Source organism: Lepidochelys olivacea (genome assembly GCF_965140295.1).
Source record: "Lepidochelys olivacea isolate rLepOli2 genome assembly, chromosome: 15".
Classification (NCBI taxonomy): Eukaryota; Metazoa; Chordata; order Testudines; family Cheloniidae; genus Lepidochelys; species Lepidochelys olivacea.
In genome coordinates this window covers 17,064,769-17,089,263 of record NC_140425.1, presented here as the reverse complement: position 1 = coordinate 17,089,263, position 24,495 = coordinate 17,064,769, and the positions used below count along the sequence as shown (strand labels likewise).

Genomic DNA, 24,495 nt, shown 5'->3' with positions numbered 1-24,495 from the left:
TCAGGGCAATTCCATAAATTTAGATTATACCACAATATTAATTCCCGATTTACAATCTGTATTGTAATATGTACATGGTGTACAATGTGGGTGAGGCAAAATTACAAAAGAAACCAATTTCTGGAAGTGCTTGATATGTCAAACAACTTTACATTAATACCAGTCTTTACATTTAGTGGTAAAGTTTCCAGGTTACTGATTGTGATAAAGTAGAATAAAAGAACAAGGAATGGAAGCGTTGCACTCAGCCATGAAAGAATGAGATTGTAAAAGTGCTGTTAGAAGTATAAGTGCCATCTAGTGTTTGATTATATGTTTTTCATGTGCAGTAATATGCCTGGAGGCACTGTGGATTATCTAATACTGGATCGCAGATTTTTACACATTACCTTGTTTTATTACATAATTTTTAACCTTTGATTTATTCTCATGAGTACTTACTATGAATTTTCTTTGATCACACAATCATCAGAACATCTTCTCTTTTCTACTGTTTGTGCTCATTTTCTGCTGCCTTCACCTGCACTGAACACTGTGAAATCAGCATGAGTGGCCTTAACCGATTCAGTTCTGTACTGTGAATATTAGATAATTTTGTAAATGTCCATCTTTTTAAATACATAGGACAAAAACAGGATTTTAACAGTCAAATGAATTGAAAGCACTTTCAGGTGGAAGTGTGAGTAAAGAACTCCTCATTTTAAGTACATGGACTTTTAGCTGAACTATTTTTATGTAAATAGGGAAATGATAAAGTGCTCTGAGAAAGTCTTGAGAGATATGAAGTTCACAAGAAGAATACTCAACAAACCAACGATAAGCTTTCCCTGTATACAGATATTTTCAAAATTCAGTCCCTCTAAAAATAAATCATGCCACAAAGCCTTTGAGAGCCTTTTTATTACAGATAGCAGAATGGAATTGCAGAAAGCCTACACCAATACTCTTGGGTGTATCGTTTCACCAGGATGCTGTAGTTTGGGGTTTTAAACTGGATGTTTAGAACTGAGCATGGCTTAGAGAACCAGATAGGACAAGAGCTTGAATTCCTGAGTTAACACAGGACTGGCTTAGTACTCTTCATTTGTCTACTCCCACTTCAACCATACAGTACACATACTTATTTGGTCTGTATCTTTTGCAAAGAGAGTCACCTATAAGTAAAAGCTACTACTTGTGTTTCACATCTTGTGGTTTGGGTACTGGACTATAAAGAAAGCAAGAAGAGAACTGAGATTAATATTTTTTTCCACCTAACCCCTACACATAAAATTAGATAATAGGCACGACCTTGCTATAGGCTGATGTGAATTTGAACTGCAGTTCCTGGAATTATCCAACCTCTTCAGTTCCCTTTCAGTGGTATCTAATGGCACCAATTCACATGTATGCAGCATTTATCCTGAGAGGTTTACAATCAGAAGGTATATTCACTTTTATATAGAAACAAGAGTGACAAACAGGTGCTACAGTTTTTATAAATATGAAAGGATAATTTGGGCAATGGCAAATTTCCATGCTAACAGACGTGATCAAGAGGAGAGAAAAAACAGTGGGACATTTAGGTATCTGTTGCAGAAGTTACACACACTTCAGTTTGACAGATAATTTGGTTTTTTTTTTTTTTTTTTATTATGAATCAGTGAGCGTGAATGAAACAAAATCAGTACGAACTTTCTGCAAATGAAGACACAAAGATGAGAAAATTTGGTAATAGACAGTGCTCTCACCAAGCCTGAAAACACTTAGGAAATGCAAGTTTCCTTAAATAAGGTGACCACGGTTTAACTTTATTTACCTGCCAAAGAATCTGTCTAAGAATACTTAAACATGAAAGTTCTTAAGGTCCCTCACTTTTAAAATGTTTTACTTTTCAACAAAGGTACTGGGCTGTCATTCTTTATGCTAAATTCTGAATCAAAGCTGGATCTAGATAAAAAGGGCTGGGCAGAAAAGACCGGAAACATACAAGACATTAAAACCTAAAGGGTCTCTACTGCTCCCTACACACACAAAAGTCCTGAAACATTGCAAAGACAGAGGCTGTACTAATGCTGATCGTAGGAGTACAAATAACCATCTGGGTGTGAAGAATTTACTAATACAGCTTCCTGCACATCAAAATGATATGCACTCCTAATTTCTGGAAATCAACCTGCTTGTTCAATAAGATATCAAAATTCTAATGATTGGGAAGAGAAGGCGGTTTGTGTGGCTATGACCTCACTTTAGATTTAGGGGGAAAAAACAGGCAGTTAAAAAATATGAAAAACAGATTATAAAGGGTACTGAGTCCTGAACAGTCCTTTTTTCTGAGCAGGCATGCCTTGGATTGAAGGGAAAATAACTTATTCAGGTAAAAATAAGATAGGAAGGAGTGTTACTTTAAATACTCATTGAATCATCTAACTCAAGCATAGTATATTATTTCTTACAGATATTTATGAACAGTACTAGTGAAATGTATTCTAGTTATTAGTTTATTGCTTAATGCTATTCTCATACCATTTTCAAAAAAAGAATCATACAATAATTGGGGGGGGAGGGGTTTGCCATCCCAAAAAATACAGATGGTTTCATAATACATTTTGATGGAAAGATGTACTCAAATGATTAGCCGTGGTGTCAGATTTAGCTTTTAATTTCAAAATTAACATTTCCAAAAAGTATTGATTTTTAATTCAAACACAGTTTGTTACTTTGGTACCTATTGGTCCCCAATTTCTGAAACTCTTCTAAAGTGGTTGAAATGCTGTTCTGTGCAATTTTTTCCTAGCTAGTCTGCATAGATATTAAGAATTAAAGTGAAAGAACTTCATAATCACATTCCACTATTCATTTGCTACAGAATTTTTTTTTTCAGTTTTCCAAAACCAGCACATAAGTCATATTTTAATTCAATCACGCACACAAAACTTGGGTTTCCCCATTTAATAAACATTATTGTGGTAACATCAGCCAGATTTACATAAGACCTAGGCTTTGTTTCTGATTGTTTTTGTGGGGGGGTTGTTTTTGTTTATTATGTTACAAACTGAAGTTAAGGGGAACTTGCAACCTAAGTTCCACAAAGAACAGTGCAACATCTAAAGAGAAAAGTAAACAGAACTACCAAACATTCAACCATTTTCTGTGAGGACAGGAATATATGTTTTCTAAGACATCAGTTTGGGGGAAGAAAATTAAATGAAAAATTAAATGAACGCAAGATAGTGGGAACTGCAAGGGAAAATAAGAAATAGCCACAACCTTTTGAATTTTAAGGGCAGAATATAAGTCTAAGATATTTTTGATAAATTCTGACAAGAAAAAGAAACAGCATCCTTTAAAGTATACTGAAGCAGTGATTTTTAAACAAAGAAAGCAGAACTAGAACATCTTAAATGTTTAATCCTTTCTTTACAGGTTACCTAGACCACTTTTGATTAAGAAAACTGTAGAAAGTTAGTAACAGCCACAAGTTAACACCAAAAGGTGGCACTTGTCAATTTTCCATAGAGTCCTGCTTTGTGGTGTGTCTGAAATGCACTGCTCCGGATCTTCTAACACACGTTGCTGACATCAATTGTGTCAGATTTTAGTCCACTGGTCGCTTTTCACCATATTTCTTTGTAAACTCTTCAGCGTTCTTACAGAATTTTTTACGGTCCTTAGAGTATTCTTCAGCTAGGTCAGCCCGAAGGGGGTGCTCGGGCTGTGGGTCATTCACCAGTGCTATGAGGGACTGGATTACTGTCAAAAGAAGCACAAGTACTGTCAGTGACTTGAACATTTAATTTTTAAATAGCCAAAATGTAAGAGTGATGCACTAAAAATAAGAGTTTAAATGGTGTTAAAGAATGTCCCTATAAATCTGTATGCTTTCCAAAGACAGACCAATACATTGTACGAACAAGTACATAGCAACCGCACGCAGTTCAAAATTTTAGGTTGGTAGTGATTCTGAATTCATAATTCATCTCAAGAAGGGAAAAACTGGAAGTTGACACTAGAAAACTAATAGACAAATCCCATACAGCTCAAACTGCATTCCAGATTTTCTGGCAAGTAACTGGCGTGACTGATGAAACATATTTTATCTAGCTGTATATGGAAGAAACTACCATTGTTACAAACAACCTGGTCTAAAATGAATACAATAAATTGGATATTCTCTCATTTCCTGAAACAATTTCTACCATTACTCCAACATGAATTGCCAAATATACCTGCTGGTGAAGATATACTGGATGAACAAACTGGTAATACTTCAGAGTGATTCTCACCCCAATATTCATGACCATGCTCTAAAAACGTCAATGTTCTTCATGAGAAATGTCTGTCTTAACCACATTAACCTAAACTAGACTCAGCACTCAAATTATGGACTTGGCAAACTGCTGTGAAATCTAAAGCTACTTTGTTTTTTATGTTCCTTTGGCCATTAGGAACTAATTAGCTAAATTGACAGGCTGCAGCAATCACAAATTCTCATACTGTACTACACGGTGTGCAGTCATTGAAAGGAATATGCACAAATGGAAGCTAGGTTATCTGCGATAAGTATCTTAGATCTACAGAAAATAGGTGTGTAGAAAAAAACAGGAGTTCACTGTCTGACGTTCATTCATCATACCCCAATCCAGTCAGATTTCAGGGTCTCAAACAATATACAGCATTGCTCCCCTGCTTTTCAGGCAACTATGCCAAAACTTTATTAACTTAATATTTTCCACACTGGTAACCAGCTGTCATATGGAATGGAAAGCAGCTCTCTGGAATGTTCGGGTATAAAAATCATTTGAAGGAAGTTTCCCTCCCTCAACACCACAGTTGCTTGATAAATATAGTACTTGTAGAAGAGGGAAGTCTCTACTATAGTCTCTACTACAGCACTGAAATGCGCTACAGACTTTTGTAACATGTTGCAAAGTCTGTAGCAAAATTCAAGGGGCATGGTTAACACACAGTTCAGTCTCATTAATGCTATAAAGATGAACCATATTATAATCTTGTGGGAGGATAACTGTTTGGACATGTTTTTGAGAGTTTGGAATGGCCTCAAATCAGGCTACAAATTACTGTTCTCCTGCAGGCATATCATCTTCCTTCTCCATACTTCCCAACTTTAAATGCACTCATATTTCCCCATGCTCAACTCCACAACAGTGTCTCAGCAGATGAGGATTTGGACTCTGTTCATCACTTGGGCATTTATCACATCATTTCAGAGTTCACCAAAATGGTAACTAGAATACTACATTCAGGTGCTTCTGCCAGAGGGTCTAATGTATTGCATTCACATTACTCACCCATCTGGGAGCGAGGAACATAGCTCGAGACCAAAACTTGGATCCCAGTAGGATAACCTATTCCTCTACTTCTAAGGTAGGGGCTGGCTTACATGTGCTTATCTTAAACTAGAGTTGTTTAAATAAAGTAGTGAAATCAGCCAATATCAACACAATTGACTTATGAGACAGCTGCATCTGAGAGCTGCCACCATACTAAGCCAAATATCAACACTAGAGTATGCCACAGCTCCTCTTTCACAGACATTACATAATTAAATGAAAAAAATATTACAGCAATATTTAACACACACAAGTCAGGCCCTAAAATAGTATTAAGATGAGTTAACAGTAATGCAATCACAATGCACATGTATCTTTTTAATATTAAGTGGCTGTAACCTTAAAATGTAGTATAGCCTTAAGAGGTGCATTTGGTATATGAAAGGTGTGATGAGTTGAGACCCCTAAACTTTCCTTTTTCCTGACATTTGTGTGTTTAAAGCTATCATGATACTGCATTGAGTGACGCTGCATTTTTCCCTTTGGTTCCTGCAGACTTTAAAAGTCATATAGAACGGGGAATCTGTTCTCCATCTCCGTTGAAGGTAGAACAAGAAGTAATGGGCTTAATTTGCAGCAAGGGAGATTTAGGTTAGATATTAGGGAAAACTTTCTAACTCTTAAATGTAGTTAAGGCTTCCAAGAGAACTGGAGTCCCCCTCATGGGCGGTTTTTAAGAACAGGTTGGACAAAGTCCTGTCAGGAATGGTCTAGGTTTACCTGCTACTGCCTCAGTGCAGGGGGCTGGACTTGATGACCTCTCGAGGTCCCTTCTAGCCTGACATTTCTATGATTCTATATCTTGCAGCACAGCATGGGGATGAGGAAGAGTGCAGGGGACTGGACTAGATGATCGAGGTCCCTTCTAGTCTTACGGTAAGAGGAATGTGCATGTCAGCCAGACTGGCAATATTTGGTTGCAGACAGTTTTATGCAAGGCTGGGGCAACAAGCAGTGAATTCACATTGTGAAGACTCTGCCATTGCAAGAGAGAAACTGAATTTTTAAACACAGCATAAACTTGCAAAATGCAGCAAAAATCAGCAATGTTTTTTCACCCAGGATTTTTCCAGATTCCTGATTTTAAGGCAGTTTTATTTTTCCCCTTGTTTATTTTAAAAAGAGGATTTTGCTATTTTCAATTATTAGTATCAGCTGAAGCTGCTAAGCAAAGCCCAGGTGTTAGGCCAAGTAGAGAGACTATATAGTTCTCCTTTTACTCTTCTGTACCAGACACACTCTGAAGCACCATTTTAAGTTTTTAGCAGATGCACAGTCCCAACTTAAATTTTCCCCCAAATTTGGCTAAAGGGCTATTCCTCCTGGAGGACTCACCATGTGATAGATTTGGTGGTTTTTATTTGGCTATTTAAGTTACTGGTGGGCAAAAATACTTCAATTAGTTTCCTAAATCCTTCTCTGGGCTGAGATCAGACATAGTATTAGGAAGTTATGAGTATATGGAAGTGAAAAGGGGAGGTCAGAGATGTAAGGGTTTTCATGGACATCCATATTAACTATAGTATTTGTTTATTGTCAACACATAGTTCACGGCAAGAAACTGACAGATGGGGACTAGGAGAAGGGAAATTTTTGGTCAAGGATACCTGCACAGACTCTGCCTCCTACATAAAAAAAAGCTCTTCGTGGTCACTAAAGCTCTGATGAAATATAGAATCTCTCTATTATTAATTTGGGTTTATAACACTAAAAAAAGCCCATACAAAAAAGGAGCTCCCTAACAATAGTTATACTTACAATAGTCACCCAGCAGCATTCAATACCAATATATAAACCAATTAGCTCAGCCAGCCAGCATCAAACGGAGACAAATTCTCAGCCTGACAATAAATGGAAATAGAAAAGTCCCTCAAACCCAACCGTACCCTAAAATGTTTAAGGTCTTATCCAAGAGACCTCCACCTAAGTCTCAGAGTACTCAATTTATCATCTTTTAAGAACTAAGAGAGGAGCCATCTTTGTTAGGATTTGAATCTGTCGTTCTATGGTTTCCAGGTATTTCAAACCTGACGCTCTGATCATCAGTGATGGAGCTCCACAGCAACACATGCTAAGTCATGGCATTATCCTAACGTATCACTGAAGATCAACCACCACTGATTCACTACATTCCCAGAGGTGGTACTCCATTGCACAAACCTACAGACAACAGATACCTTGGGATAATACCAAGCATCCCTTGGCTTTAACCAACACAGTTACTTGAGATTAAGTTCACCATACACAGTGTCTTACCTTGGTCAGTTTTGGTTGCTGGCTTCCAGTTTTCAGCACTAATTACTGGCAGACAAACCTGCCCCTTTTCATCGATGTTAGGGTGATAGATCTTTGTTTTAAATGTAATCTTAGGAGGTTTGAATGGATACTCTGCTGGAAAGTTGATTTCGATTCTGAAGGCTCCCTTATCATATGGAGGATTGTCCTGCAAATGAAAAGACAGAACATTACGGGATTTAAGACATCAGAAGAGATACACGGGAAGGGACTGTGTGCTCAGTCTTTTGAATGGTCCATGTTTAAGATACACCTGTTGTCTGTATAGGCCTTCAAGTCCATTTACATGTCTAGATTTAGGTTTATGTGCCAGAAAATATCAAAAGCATAATATTCTTTTGCAAAGGGGTAATAGTGTTTTGTCAGTATTTGTATTTACCTTGAAAGGAGAAAAAAAGCCATGCATGTTATGGCAGCACTGAGGGGTGGCTGACATTTCTACTTGGTGAAAGCAGAACTTTGTGACATTGATAAAGAGGCCTCCAATCTCACAACTGTTAGTTATTCCCAATTTCACAAAGGTTTTCGAGTCCTTTCTTAGATACCCATTTTCTTCCTCAAGTTTTCAGTTTCTGTCTCTAAACCTAGTTATTTCATTTCTCCCAACATGGTGGTACAAACAGAGCAATCTGACTTGTCAGGTTTCCCTCTATGTTCTGAGAGAACCTTTTTGCTTTAGCTGACTGCATAAAATCTGCTGATCATTCATTTTTTTACTGCATCTGCTGATGAGAACACTGAATTCATGTGCAGTTTCAGGTGCTTTTCATCAGATCATATTGGGAGGAGTACAATAAGAGGACTATGAAAGTAGGGAGAGTGAAACTGAACAAGACAATGCTCAGAAACTGACAGCAACTGCAGCTAGACACAGTAGTCCTAGTTTCAAAAATTATTTTGAGAAACCCAGAAGAAAAATCAACTATTGATATTTTTAGAGTTTATCAAAATATAACATTTTATACTGCAAACAATAATTCCAGCATGAAAAACTACTCAGGATATTGGGGAAAGGGAGATTCAGAATAGCTGGAAGTGAGTTTTTACTTAGTGTACGGTTTAACTTCCCCCACCTAGCAGCCAGTCAGTCCAATCCCTTTAATCAAAACCATTTTAGAAATTAAAAATGAGCTCTCCAGTATTAGCATCTTTCGGGAAAGAGCAACACTCTACAGGGAAAGGAAAATAGTATTAAACCTATGGGGAGAGATTCTGTGTTGTCCTCGAAGACAGAAAAGAACTCAAAAGCTAGGATGTGGGGTGGTGAAGATGCCTTTAAACCACTTTACATCCATCCAGTTTTCTCAAGTGACCCTGGCATAATTTAGTCAGCCTTGGAAGCCTGTTTAACTTACAACAGCGTGCCCTATGAGCCGTACTGCTGCCTGGAATCTCTGCAACACTTCATACTGAGGCTTCACCCTGGCCCAGATACACTGTCGAGTCAGGGCTTACAAATCTTTCACAGATCCTGTGCTGGCCAGATCCTGGGCTTTTACAGCTACTTTATACAGCTATAACCCTTATTCCCAGCACAAGAGGTCAGAGCAGAGGTAAGGATCTGACTCAAGAAGCTGAATTACAAGATTACATGCAAAGGGTTGTTCATCACTTATACTTGAACATGAATGACTGTAATGCTCACTTTGAATGTTTGCGCTACACCTTTCACTCCCCAAAAGGCCATCCATTGTGACCAGTATTTAAAAGGAAGATTCAGTTTATGATAAATCAATAAATGTATTTTACAAGGGCACAAGGAGTCTGATGTTCTTTTATATTTCATATTTTGAAACTGAAACAAATATAGTATAGAAATTCAATGACATGCATAACTTTGTTTCAATGTATAGAATACGAAACCACCTTATCCTGCAAGGTTTTTTTTTAAATTAATGACCTGTTATAAATCATGTAAAATAAGCAATATACAAAAAATCTGACACAAATCTGTAGAGGAAAAACCCAAGATAACAAGCTGTCTTTGACTTGTTTCATAACCGGGTGACTGCTTATTCCTTTAAACAATGTTTTAGAGACAAATATAGCAGGCTGAGCTACTTCTAGAACTGTATCCTCCACAACAACCTTAACTGAGCACTACACAAAATATCACTCAATAAGCCTGCCTACCGCATATGCCAGATAATTTCTCAATTGTACATCAAGCATCACTTTTACAAAAGCTGTGGAGAGGGGTTGGCCAGAAGGGAGATTAAAAATATAGAACTGGACAATCAATAACTAGCCAAAGCTAGTTGAAATACTGATAATTTGTTGTTTTTAAAAAATCCTTGTCAGCACTTTTAAAAAATACATATACCTGGTACTTCAAAAGCAAATTTAACATCAAAAAGCTTTCATCTGTACCCAGATTACGTCTGCTGATTTAAAAAAAAAAGTTTACTCAATGTGACAGCTGAATATCAGACAATTCTAGACCAGTGAAGCAAAGAAAGGAGAGGATTATTATTTGTATTATGTCCTCCCTTTAAATAATGACCCAAGGTGCTTTTTAAATATGTACAAAAACATAAGATCCTTAATACATGTAGATTCAGCGACAAAACGTTATTTTAAAATAATTTCCTCATAATAATGCCAAAACAGGAGCTCAAAGTTCCGTTTCTCCTGCAAAAGCACATAACAAAAACCTAAAGCGGTCCTTGGGATGCAGCTCCCAATGCTGTTTTTGGTGTTTGTGATGTCATGAATTTGGAATACTTTTCTCGGCAAAGTTCAAGTGTTGATGAGCAGAAATCTTTGTTTTAAACAAACACCTCATTTTTAAAGCTACATATTTTCTGTTAATTTTTTTAAGATCAAACATTTTGAGGGTTTTGGGTTTTTTTTTTTTGATTTATTTTTTAAGAAATAGATCACCATAAAATGTTTTTCTTTAAAAAGAAAAGTACACTCTCAGCTTTTGGAAGAATGCCAAAGCAGTAAAATGCTGTACAAGAACCATAAACAGTGTTTTATTAAAAATATATTACTTAATAGAAATCTCCTCTAACGGTCAAATCCTGCTCACTTTATTCACAAAAGAGGCACTAAAGACTCAAAAGGATTATTTGCATCAGTCGTTCTACAGTGTTTCAAATCCAAAGGATCAGCAAGAATCTTGATGTAGCACGCATGATCCACGTTCAGGAGTGGCTTTCAACTAACAAAGCCAGAAGCGCTGCAGAGCTGATGTTGAAAGTCTTTAAGATCACATGCAGATTATATTTCTCTCCAGCTTTCTACTGCATCCAACCAAAAGGCAGTATTGATGTCCAAGTAGCCCAACTCTCCTTTCCACAGACTAGATGCAGCTGTTCATTCAGGAAAGTGAGCACGGAACTTGGTAGTGGAAAATGCCCAAAATAAAGAAGGTGAAAATCCATATGACTTCAACCAGACAATCCAATACATTGGATTCCTCCCTTCCCCTTTCCAACAAATCCCTCTCTATTTGACTAGTATAGTAGTAATTTACTTTTAGGGTTTGTCTAAACAGTGGGGTAATACAGTCTACAGAGGTGTGATTTCTAAAGCGCTCTAACGTATCAATATACCCCGTGGATCCTGCTGGTGCATACTACAGGTTCCCTAGTGAGTTTTCACATAATATAAACAGCATGCTGTTAAAGCACACCAGCAGGTTCTACACAGACCAATTAGTGCACAGCACCTTAGTGCATTTTAGAAATCATACGCCCATATAATACATTTCCCCACCATGTAGACAAGCCCCAAAGTTGCCTATTAACACTCCTCTTTCAAAAATACAAAACCACGGGCAAGGTTTTTAAAAATGGATGCCTAAAGTTAGGCAAGGATTTAGGTACTTAAGTGCATACATAAGTGACCTGTTTTCCAAGGGGTGCTTAGATTTTAAAAACCTAGCAATTTGAGCCTAACTTAAATACCCAATCCTGAAAATCCAGGCCAAATTCTTTCGCACTGAGCATTTTCAAGTAGTGAGACTAAATTTTTTTGGAAAGGCTATCAAATGGAATTAATTGCACATGTTTTCCTATGTATTTCCATCCTTTTCTCCATTATCTTGAGTCAACAGTTTTAAACCATGTGGATAGTCAGCTATGATACCACAGCACACCTTGGACTCCAGTTATTTTTGTACTGCCTGCACCAGTTTAAGACCTGTTGGTTTAGGCCCACCTTCTCTGGCATAAACAAAGTATTCTAGCAGAGCTGTTTTAAAACAATTTCAAAATTATTCCTGCTAAAATGAGGGTAAATACGGTTTGCCTGGCTACTATGATACAACCATAACTGTTTTAATACTCTTATCACCAAGTCTTAATGGCCAGGCAAACTATGTTTACACCAAATTAGCAGGAACCATTTAAAAATAGTAAAAATGGATTCACTAACATGATCTAAGTGCCAACATACACAAAGCTTTTGTATTTGCTTAGTCTAGCTGTTTCAAAGCACAAGATTCTTTACATGTTACTGCGTGAGCTGTGAATTATGGGCTACCTCCACATAAACAGATACCCGGAAAATAGTAGCGTGCCTACATCTCTCTCTCTCCCCACCCGCAACTAAGTTGACAATAAGTGATTGTTAAGCAACTTAAATGCTCAAATCACCTTACAACAGTGTTTGTTTTATAGTCTACGCAGCTTTATCTCAAAAGCTCCATCCTTCCTACAGACTTCTAAAAATTTCATTATGTATCACGTACAAACCTAGGTTACATTTAGTGCAGTCAGAATTCAATTTTTTCTAATTTTTACTGTTGAAAACCTTTTTTAAAAAAAAAATTGTTTTTTTCCTATTTTGAACTATTGTGATTTTTGCTGTTGGGGGTGGGGTGGGGGTAGGGCTGGGGTTAGGGCAGCGCTAACAGCAGGGTTGCAGGGGGTTTCCTGTGCAGCTGAGGGGCCCAAGACACCAGGTACAGGGGATGCTGCAGTCATCCTGGCCCAGTAGAGATCTCCTTCAGACCTGGCCAGGGGTAAGGATTAGCCCTGGGTCATGAAGCTGGCCACCCCACTGCTGAACTGCTCCTGCTTGGGGATGGCTCCCATGTTCTGGGCTGGTGAATGAACAAGTGGGGCTGTAACCATGGAGCTGCAGGGCCGGTGACACTGGATCCCTGCAAGCACAAGGTGCAGGGAAGGCTGGGGTCCTGGCGGGGCACAGGAGAGATCCCCATCCAGGACTGTGAGGAGGAAGAGGAGGAGGACGACAAAGATGAGTCCCTGGCTGTGGGGGAGGCCACCCCACTGCTAAATGGCTCTTGCCCAATGATGGAGCCATTCAGCAGTGGAGTAGCCTCCTCCACGGCTGGGGACAATACTGACTTCTCCTCACAGTCCTGGCCAAGGGTCTCGAGTCTGCCGGGCCAGGACCACAGCTTTCCCTGCATCTCGTGCCTGCAGTGATTAGGCGTCTCCAGCCAGGAATGTGTGAGCCATCCCCAGACAGGAACTCTTCAACTACAGGGTGGTGTCTGGCACAGCCAGAGACTTGTGGTCCTTCTTTGCAGTCCTGGCCAGGGATCTCTGCTCCAATGGGCCAGGATAATCGCAGCCTCCCCCGCACCCTAATGCCTGCAAGGATTGGGTTTCACTGGTGCTGCAGCTGTCTAGAGAGCCCTCCGCAACTCTGCTGACACACAAGTAAGGGAGTGGGGCTGTGACAGCAAAGTTTCAGTGGGCTCCCTACATGGCTACAGCACTGGTGGTACCTAATCCCTACAGGTGCAAGGTGCAGGGAAGGTTGCAGTCTCCTGGTATTCTCAGCTGGTGAGAGAGAATGCAGGTCCGTGCTAGTGAGGATGCAGAGAGCTCCCTGAACTGTTGCAGGAGCCATTCAGCAGTGGGTTGGCCTCCCCCACAGCTGGAGGCTCATCGTCCTTCCCCTTGCAGTCCCAGCCAGGGGCCTCGACTCCATCCCCACTGTGGTATCAGGTGAAGCGCAGGGAGCCCTCTGCAGCTGGATCCACTCACTCCCCTGACAACAGGACTCCAGAGTACTCCCTGAATTGCCGGAGGGCCAGTGACACTTGATTGCTGCAGGCAAAGTGACTGTTACCAATTTATTTTCTTTTTTGTCAATTTCAGTGTGTCATCTGAAATCAGCATTTACCAAGTTATAAATTAAAACTGAATCCTGCAAAGCCTAGTTATTTTTATAACCAGTAAATAACAGGTATATTTTCATTCAACCATTCACTGGATCTTTTCTTCTTCAAACATAACCAGAATAACCAAAGTAATGTTTTATAATAGCAAATAATCACTCATTTGTCAGGGTGCAACAATTATGTAATGGCCACCTACAGTACTAATAAACTATCGATTTGCGAGAGTTTTTTCCCCCCTCAGCACAAGTCATCACCAGGTACAAATGGTCTGTGGATTGCTTTTAAGCACAATATAAGTGTTCTATACTCACAGGAACAATAAGCCCTTGCCAAGTCAATAAATTAGCTTCATCAACCTGGATATTACGGAAGTTTTTCATTCCACATTTGCGGATTTCTTCAAGCTCCTGAAAAGCAAGCAGAGTGTAAGTATACATTAATAACAGTAATAAGCAGCATGTTCATTTATTTTTTTTCAAGAAACTTAGAAATGAAAATGGGTTCCTTTGTTTTATATTAAATGAGTTTGTGGTTTCAGAAGTGACAAGCCACATAATTAATAAAACAAATGGAATTCCTACACCTATAAAGAATCGGGGTTATCTAAGGCAGGGAATCAAAATCTTTATTTGCTGAATTAAGGGATATGCCATGGAGCTACAACAAAAGCATGGTTAATAATATTGCATCATAGCTATATATTTTATTTACACTTTTGTTACACTCACCTGTATATCCGATTCATTTGTTTAAAAAGCTTATTCTCAAAGAATTTGTGGATTGAGAATATTGTATCAACTTGTGAGCTACAAATACAAGTAACAGATGTGTTAGGACTTGTCTATGGGAGAAAGCTACGCTCGTTTAAAGGTATTATTTTAAACCAAACTAATTAAACTTATACAAACTACCGTGTGGACACTTATTTCGGTTTAAGATTTAAACTAAACTGAAATATGCCCACTTTAAACCAAAATAAGTATCCACACAGAGGTATGTACCAGTCTAATTAGATTGGTTTTAAAACCAATCCAGTGCACCTCCATCATGCAGACAAAGATCCAAGTTAAGGCTGAAAAACAAAAAGTTAACAGCAATATTACAGCCATTTGGGTACTTACTTACCTACCTTCAGGAATTGCAATATAGTTAACTAACTGCATGAGCTAAGAAACTATATTATCCCTTCCTTCAGAAATTATTTCTGAGGGAATGACAAGCCTTGTGAGCCAAAATGTTATTAACTAGTTTTCAGTGAAAAAAAAAAAGCCAATTACATACAAGTGTACACAATATTTTGAGAGAGTTTAGGTCAAGGAGAACAAACACTACGTCTATTTCCTTTATTAATAAATACATCAGTAGTTTGCAAAGGGCACTCGCAGTGAAACAAAAAAACTACTCTCTTATTCTTTTAGAACTAGACTGTTACTATGGCATGATTAAATGTAAGTTCAACCGGAAGACCAAAGTCCAAACTCACATACTTAAAGGTTCATTTTCTATTGTGTATGTTGTATGTCAGAATAGACATAAGCACAGCTAAGGAGCATGTCCAGAACATAAGGTTCAGACTTGTTTTCGAGACACTAGAAATGACTAATTAGTCTGGTCCCCTGGCTCCAGTGCCATTAAATATGCCCCAACTTGTTCAATATTACAGAAATAGGGGTTTTTGTGATTAGATTATGCTTTAGAGCATGAAGACACACACATCAAGAGTCCCATGGATTGCCATTCATAGGGATATGCTAAACCTAAACCATGCTGTTCAGTGGAAGATAACCTTTATTAGCAGCAGCAATAAGGAGGCATCATATGTCCATTTTAACTATGAATCTAGTACTATGCTAGGTATTTGGTTTTGGACACTGAAAGTACAAAAGGTCTCAGTTCAAAAGCACAGAAGATTGTGGTGTTTTTCTGAGAAACTCAGGAAGGTACGTAACTAATTCAGTTGCGTTTTCAGCTGGTTCATTTCTTTTTTTTGCATATAGCACTGTTGTGCAGTCACATTGAACTACCCTTTTTCATAACCCACAATTTTAAACAATGAAGCCCATTCTAAACCAAAAATAACTTATGGGATATCATGAAACGGGCAAGTTACAGATACAGATCAACCATCACACATTAAAACAGAACATATGCATGACTGATGCCTTCTCCCACAAAACACAGATGGATAGAAAAATTGGTTATTTTAGACATTATCTAACACTTGATAGATGTTTATATAATATGTATAATTTATATTAGTTTCTCTCAAATGGCCCCCCATTTAAGATCACGGTCACACTGTACTAGGTGTTATACAAAAAAAACAGGAAGATATGGTCCCTGACCAGAGAGCTTACAATCTAATACATATAAAAGCAGATGAAGGATGAAGTAGTTATATAAAGACAAGTTAACTATCAATTGATCAGTGTCTGTCTCCCTCTAAATAATTAACGCATTTAAATGTGGTAAGCTTTGAAAAAATGAAAAAAAAAAAGATGTTAATTTAAAGAGGTAAACTCTCACGTTTGTTTTAAAAACTTGACATGTCTGTAATGTGGTTGATTTAAGAAATACAATAAATACAGTGCAGAAGTTAACTGTGATCACCACAAAATTATTAAGGTTTGTATGTAACCAAAGAAAGTTTCAAATGAACCAGCAAGCCTCTCTCTGGTTCCCTTAAAATCCTTCATTCAAAGTTGACAGAATTAAGTTTTTCTCCAGTAACCCTACTGGCTCTGCAACGCTTCCATTTGAAATGACATATAATAGTGAAACCCATTCAAGAGACTCCCAGCCCATCAAGTATCTCCAAATATCTGAGCCTGATTCTCCACCACCTTTCACCTACTGTAGCAATTTCTACTTATGCAAAGGAAGTACAAAGTAGGTATAAAAAGTTGCCATCTCAGACTAGAATATAATACATATATTTTAAACAGGCATGACTACACAAGGTGCAAGACTGTGGAGAATCAAGTCCTTGAGTACAATCCTACTCTGCCTTTACTAGATCATCATCTCCATTAGACAAACATTTTTTGTTAGTCCCTTGTGTGGCTGCTTCAAGTTTCACTTTATACTCAAAAATGACTGTCTGAAAGTAGCACTGTGAGGTTCCATATTTATTGCAAATCAGTAACTTCCATATTAAACTTATTCAGTTTAGAAGTGGCTTTTTGCTTACTGCCCCCCCTGCAAATTCAACCAGGAAGCTGCAAATCAAATTGTGTTCTTTCTGGATGATGCAATGCCAGGAATAAAGATTTTGTAACAGAAATTTAGTTACTTTTGTTGGGGATACACAATTCATAATAAAATATTAGCACAGCAAAGGCAACATAGCTAATGAATAAAAACATACTTTTGTCAAAGAAAGAAAGAAAATATGATTCTGCTGAATGTCCACAGGCAACAGGCTGGTAAAAGGTAGTAGTACCATGTTCAGAGACAGAAAAATGACTAATTTCACCTTAAGATCACACTGACTCTGACAGGACAAAAAGGTCTTTTGGAAGTGAGAGACTGAGACCAAACATGCATTTTTTTCAAAAAGAAACCTTAAGGTTAGAAATGTAGCGAATAGCTCAATTCCCATTCTCTCCCACCCCCTTTAATGTTGTTTTAAATAATGTAAATTATTGCCTCTGAGAGAGTGTACTAATAGCTAGAACACAGAAGTGGGAGTGCACACTCCTAATTCCAGTTCTGCCACTGACCCTGCGTGTGACATTGCTGAACTAGGTTTCCCTTTTATAACATGGAGACATCTACTTATTTTAAAGGGATGTGTTGGGACTTCAAGTAAGTAAAGTGTTTCGACAAGTTCAGATAAAAAACACAGTACAGTATATAACATGGAGAATATACTGTTTGATAGGTAATATTTAATCTTCAGGTACAGCACTGAAGGGACCAGATCACAAAAAGCATTTAGTATTTTTCCTTACGTATGTTACAGTACTGAAAATGAAAAAAGTACTTTTCACCATTTATGCTGTTTGAAAGCATAAATTAAAAATTAAAAATCAAGCAAAAAGTAAAAGAAAAGAAAAATAACTTGAAATCTAGTCAGTTAAAAAAGAGTTAAAAGTAATTTCAAGTACTGCACTTGCACCCGAGTCCCTCTGCCAGTTTGTGATTTTATAAACAGGCTAAAAAAATGTTCCTGCTGCTTTCTGAAAAAGCCACACAAACAAGGAAAACCAACTTTGGTCCCAATCCTGCAAACTCTTGCGCATATGAACCATCCCAAGACTGGGGCCTGCCTCAATGATTGTCTACACAGGGAAAACAGGGAAACTGACTATACGCAAAGGGTTTAAACCCAAAGCCCATTGAAATCGGTGGAAAGACTCTCATTGACTCCAATAAGCTTTGCATCAGGCACAAAGTAAATAAACCAAATAGAGAAAAAATATTCTGTAATCTTTTATTTATGAACAAGAGTAGGTAAACAATTTCTAAACATAAGTGTTTTTATGATGAATATGTCTCTTAGCCAGTGGTAAGAAGTTGATCTATTTCAATTTCTGGTTCTCTGGTACTGCAGGGCAGTGTTTGTTTTTTTTAAAAAAACTTTTAAATTTAAATAAAAAAAATCATGAGAATATTTAGTTTTCATAAAAGCTGTAGTTAAGGTTCCATTGAAACATTACAATTTTGTGTTTTCACATATTCTTTATTTTCTGAATAATTCTTCTTTCCAGCAGAAAGTTTCTACGTTTGATCTCTGCTCAAAAGTGAATTTTGAGTAAAATATCGTCACCCATTTTTGAGTTATAAAACCGTACTGTTCTCACTCCTGCTGTAAAATGTGTACGCTTTTTTTAAAAAACACCAACACGAAAACAGATAAAGTTTATGTTTCTCCTGACTAGTTGTTACTGAGGAGTAAAGGCCAGAACAATTAAAAACCTACACATACAAAGTATGAAAGCTATAAACTGAAAAAAATCTGATTAAAAATACAAAATTCTCAATAAATTTGGCGTTATTATACTGTTTACAACACTAAGGCATAATGTAAATACATGCCATCAACATTAATTACATGGGTGTGGTTCTGAGATTTATTTCACCGTGGAGTTCATTGCTTCATAAATGTTTGCTATGCAAATATGGGAGTACACAAAGAAAAGATTAAAATAATCTTCCTTTGCCATTCCTCACTTCCTTAAAACATAAAAACAAAAGCTTACATTAACAGACTATTAATTATACTTTTTTAAAAACTAAAAACCCCCAGAAGTGGAAATATTATAGACCTAATAGAAACCTTTACTTGGTCATATTATAGTTGGGACTTCAACAGGAGCTTTACCTGAGGAAGGAGTGTCAGATACTGTTCAAGAGTGTCTTCTGGACTACTAATTATGTTTTTAAATATATATATCTATATACAGTAGTCCCAACCCAATTTAATAAAAGTACAAGTTCCATACATGGTATTTTATATTAACATGATGTATACCTACAAAGACAAGTAACTTCACCACCTTTCTCATATAAGCCTCTCTCTCATCTTTAACTGTACCACCAGCTAGTGTCATCTCTCCATCCACCTACCGTAGGATTTTATACTGTTGCCTATCACTGTGGTATCCAAGTGACTTCCGCATAAAATCAATAGCATCAACAAAATCCTTTATTATGGACACCATGGAGTCTCTGGCACTCCTCCCTTTCTGGGATCAAAACTCTGCTTGGGGTAGGGTTTTTGTGGTGTTGGTGAATAAGGGTTAGTAACAGTTTGGAAATAAACAGGGTCTTTGAATTGTGAGTGTCAGCTACGGTGTAAAAGCTCTCTCAGAAGGGAAGTCCTTACAGGGTTTCCTAAGACAGACTCCAGATTCACCACTTCCCTTCTGAAAGACTGTTCCATAGCTGGATCCTTTCGACAGAGAATGCTTTGTCACCAGCTCTCACATGCTTTGAGATCTGCACTGTCCTAGAAGAGCTCAGCTGTCACAGTGGCTTATAGATTAAAACTGGGTCTTTGATGTACTCGGGGCTTAATCCACTAACTGCGTTTGTTATGATAAACTTGGGGCCTGATCCTGTAAAATGCTCATGCAAGTAGCCCCCAATGACTTCAATTAGACTATTCAGATGAATGAGAGTTTGTGACGAAACGCCACTATTTGCTGTTTGTACAGGGCCTAGCACAACGGGGCTCAGGCCCCTAGACACCACCACAACGCCCCCTCCCTGTTTTGAATGTTTATGATTGTAACCATACAATTGCATTTGTGTAAATTTTAGTATGTCATATTAAGATTCGAAAGTTATTAAATATAATTTTAGAAATATTTGATTTTTATTGGTAAATATCAATTTCACTGTCACAAAACAAAACATACTTCAATCAATAATAACTAAAATGTATAGCCAGGCAAAGAAAGAAAAATGCTACTTGAGAACAGAGTCAAAACCCAGGGATTTAGATTTTTGAATTAGACTTGTTACGAATGGACTAACGAGAGGACTAGTAAAAACAGCTATGATTTGTTGACTTAAGGATATTTACTTTGTATATTTTGACATATTGACAATTTGTATTTTAAGTTATAAAGCTTGAATTTTTTGAATCTCAGTGTCTACTGTCATTAAATAATCTTCTGATTCCCCATAGCTTCCTGCAACTGAACATTTAAAATGATAGAGAAAAGTGCTTATGACCCATAATTTCACAAAAACGTAAAAAAATTAATTGATAAAAATCTAAAAAATGCTCAAAAATAAACATCAATATTATCCATTGAAATTACAAAAAATAAAAATTGAATTCTGCCAAGACTAAATATAAAGAATGGCTCTCTCAATTTAAAGAGAGAGATCAGTTTTCACCCGTAAAGTGGGGATGATACTACGATCTCCCACACTTTGTCTTGTCTCTCTTCACAGCAAGCACTATCACCTACCACAACAGGACTCTGATCTCAAGTGCAGCCTCTTGTTGTTGGTGTAATATAAATAAATAACCATGATCCATGTCAATGGTTCCAAACAACTCCATACTTCAGAAATTGTTTTATTTTAATTCATTTACATCCCTGTTCACATGAATGTTATATTTTGAACAATCTGCAGGAGGTTCCAAATTTATTTTCAGTTATAAAACAAACTATATTTAGTTCAAAGATCTGTAAGAAAGTTAAGAGATTTTAAAATTATTATTAATTATTATTATTATTAACAAGTGTGAAAATACAGAGCTAAAATTGGATTTCCTTTGAGGTTTTGAGCATTCATTACATTTTATGACCCTAAGCTTTTTAAAAAAGTATAATTTAAATAACTGAGAAAACATCCAATTATCATCACTATTTAAAAAGAAAAAACAAAAAACAGAATCTGTTCAGCAATGGAACACTTACGGATGCAGTTTGTGGTACTGTGGAACTGTACTACAGTCCAAAATCCTGAAACTGGGGGTGGGGTGATGGGAGTGGGTAATAATATCTACTAATTGTGGTGTATAAGAAGGAAATTTCTGAACTGTTAAGGGCATTTTGCAGCTGCTGAACTCATGGGGAAAAGTTTCTGATTACCACGATTCATGAACACGAAACAAAAATGAAAGTAAAATCAAGTAATAGATTCTCCACGCTCTCAAAATCAATCAAGGTCTGGCCACAAATTTTTTCTAGAAGAGATATGTCTAAGTGCAGACAGAAGAATCAAATGCTTCAAAAAACTATCACCTATATACTGTCTCTGTAAACATACTGCAGCAATAACACCATAAAACGTAGCAGAATGATAACTAGCTTTGGTAGATACTTAGCAATATTAACTATTGCCTCTGCAGCCCTCCAGACTTTTAAGATTATATTATTTTTGCTCCTGTTTAGAAATGTACTAGGAGTATTTATGTACATTTTTTACTTTTCACAAATTTTAAGAAGGTATATATGACTGAATATGAAATTCAATTTCAAATAAAACAGAAGAGCTAAGGTTATTAAAACATAAAATAACTACTCTTGTTCACCATGTGAAATGGAGGGAGTTCTTATTCTGACATATTTGCAACAACAGCTTCATATGTGGTAGCAGTTAAGATATATTATTAAAAATAAAATATATTAAAAAATAAACAAAAACCTAAGTTAGTTCAGCCTCATCAAGCTCCTCAGGAGCAGTTTATGTTCCTCGCTGACATGGATGTTATCTTGTGTGCATGACTCTGCATCGAAGGTGTTCTACTGTTTAAATTACAATCTACACTCAGAACAAATTTAAAATAGCAACGCTAATCTTAAATGAAATCAATATTAAACTATCACAATTCTCTTTGTCCTTATAATCCGTGGGCATTTTTGAATGTATAACTCAAGTTTCACACCCCAATCCAGCATCCGGCTCGACAAGGATAGAACCCTATGTCCGGGTGGAACCCCATTGACCTCAGTGAGGCTCTGGGCAGGGCTCCACCGGCCTGAAGCCAGTTTCAGGATCCAGACTTAAAAGAACAAAACTAATGGAAGTGGAACCAAACTTCTCTTCCATCAAGTACAAGATATGGGAAAAATGAAGAACATTGAACAACATTCAGTTTAGTCCTTGCATCTATGTATCATGTGGTTAAACTATATCATCTATCTAACTCAGGTTATGAACACCTAAGTGCAAAGATCAAGGTGTGTTTGTATTAATACCACGTACAGAGATAATTATAGTTGTTGCAGTCCCACTAGGTGCTAAACAGAAAGTGTGGCAGATCCCTGCCCTGAGTAGTATGCAATCTGAATTGATGATAACGATGTCATCCACGACATAAGACTGTAAACTTCTGGGGGCAGTGACTGTCTTCCTAGGCATCGGAAAAGCATCTTACACATTGTGAGAGCTATTGCAAGAGAACAAATAATAAAGATACAAAACTGAACAACTGAATAGAATAAAACTACTAAATAAAACCAGTCTTAAGTAAAAACCAGCCACCACAGGCGGCGGCCGCGCTTTACACTATTATACATACGTCAGAAGGAACAGAGGTTTGGAAACGCAAATGCGTTTGTGTTTAAGGCAAACTGAGCGAAGTGACTTCTGAACCCAGGCCTATAATGTCAACGGGATAAACCAGCCACGTCTCCCTCACGCGCGGGGCAGATTAACGTTAAAAGCACACAAATGCCGGACAAAACTCAACTTAAAATAAGCCTGGGAGGGGGGGAACCCTCCGTCCGTCCCACCCCGTCCTATCCTCGTGGTCCCGGCAGGCCGGGGCTCCTGCCCGCCGGGGGCTGCGGGGCGCTCGGGCAGCACTGCAGCCAACTCGGGCGAATCGCCGCCATCCCGGCGAGCCCGGGGGGAGAAGCCCCCGCCCTTCCTCTTTGCTTAGTCACGGCAGGAGCCCCCTCAGGGAGGGGCCCGGCCCGGGCCCCTCGAGCACCCTTCGCTGGCTCCCCACACGGGGCCAGGCAGCCGCGGGGGCTGTGGGGCGCCCTGGAGCCCGGCCCCGGGCAGAGCGGGTGGAGCGAGGCCCCGCCGAGGCGCGGCCTAGATGCCGGCTGTTCCCGTTCCGGTCTCCTCGTCCCGCGGGCTGCCGCGGGGGGGAGGGGAGGGGAGAGTTCCCCGCGCGCCCCGAGTTGGGGGGGGGTCGCTGCCTGCCCCCCCCGGCACGGAAGGGGCCCGGGGCGGAAGCGCACCTTCCCCAAGCCGCCCCCCACTCGGTCCTTCCCCGGCGCGGGGCTGGATGTTACCTTCATCAGCCTCCTGCTGGCCGCCATCTTGGATCTGCTTCTGCTGCCCCACAATGCATAGCGGCTGCGGGCTGGGCGGCTAAAGCCCGGCGCTTCCTGGAACGGGGGGGGGAGCGAGAGAGCGGCCCCTGTCTCCGCGCCGGGGCGGCCCCCTCCCTCACTCCCCCCACCTCGGGGGGCAGGAGACCAGACCCCGCCCAGGGGCAAGGGGATGCTCGAGGCTCCCCGCGCCTCTCCCGTGGAGAGCCTGCAGCTCTGGGCAAGGGGGGGGAACACACCCCGTCCCCTCCTAGGGGGCCTGTACCCCGGGGGCAGGAGCGAGGGGTCCCCCCTCCCCGGAGGCCCGCAGGGAAATGTGAACCCCCCCCCAGGCACACGCTACGAGTGCGAGCTGCACACTCTTGGGAGGGGGGGCACAGGGACTGCACAGGCCACCCTTCTGAGAGAGGGACCCCTGGACCCCTTTGGGGGGCTCCCTCTCAATGCTCCTGGGGGCCCCTGTGTGCGTGTGTGTACGAGCAGAGATCTGCACACACAGCGCTCTTGGGGCACAGGGCGAAAGAGGGGAGGGGACCCTTCGTCCAGCCCTCTTGGAAAGCCCTGAGGTGGGGCAGAGGAAGAGCCCAGCATTCACACTTCTGGCCTGAAGGGAGGGAAAACTGGGGAGGGCGCTGTACACACCTTTCTTTGGCACTAGCTTTAAGACAGTTTTAAAAGCCCCTTCCCTTTATGTTGTTTGGGTTGGGCGGTTTAGTATTATCCGTTTTTTACAATTACTACTGCTGCTGGGTTGTATTTTATTTACTGTGCACCATCTTCCATGGAAGCATCTGTGGAAAGAGGAAATGTTACTGAATAAATCCACCTGATTCTCTGAGCCACTAATACTCCCTCTTTGGAGGAACCCTTACAGGAGTGGGGGGGGCTGCAGTTCCAGCATAGACCAGGAAGTCATTTGAAACTATCATATGCCCCACTGATATCAGACAAGATGCGCTGAGTAGCCCCACCACAAAATACACTAGTACAGCTAGTTCAGGTGCCATCA

At 39.2% G+C, this 24,495-nt stretch overlaps 1 protein-coding gene across 1 annotated transcript; it reads right to left on the bottom strand.

Annotated features, from left to right (window-relative positions):
• Window positions 1–882: 882 nt before the first annotated feature.
• UBE2L3 (ubiquitin conjugating enzyme E2 L3) lies at window positions 883–23,544 on the bottom strand. The gene is made up of 4 exons (XM_084648824.1): window positions 23,448–23,544; window positions 14,046–14,141; window positions 7,590–7,776; window positions 883–3,732 (listed from the first exon to the last, which is right to left on the bottom strand). Exons 1-4 carry the CDS (start codon window positions 23,472–23,474, stop codon window positions 3,578–3,580), a joined length of 465 nt encoding a protein of 154 aa, XP_084504950.1. The 5' UTR covers window positions 23,475–23,544; the 3' UTR covers window positions 883–3,577.
• Between the last annotated feature and the right edge of the window lie 951 nt (window positions 23,545–24,495).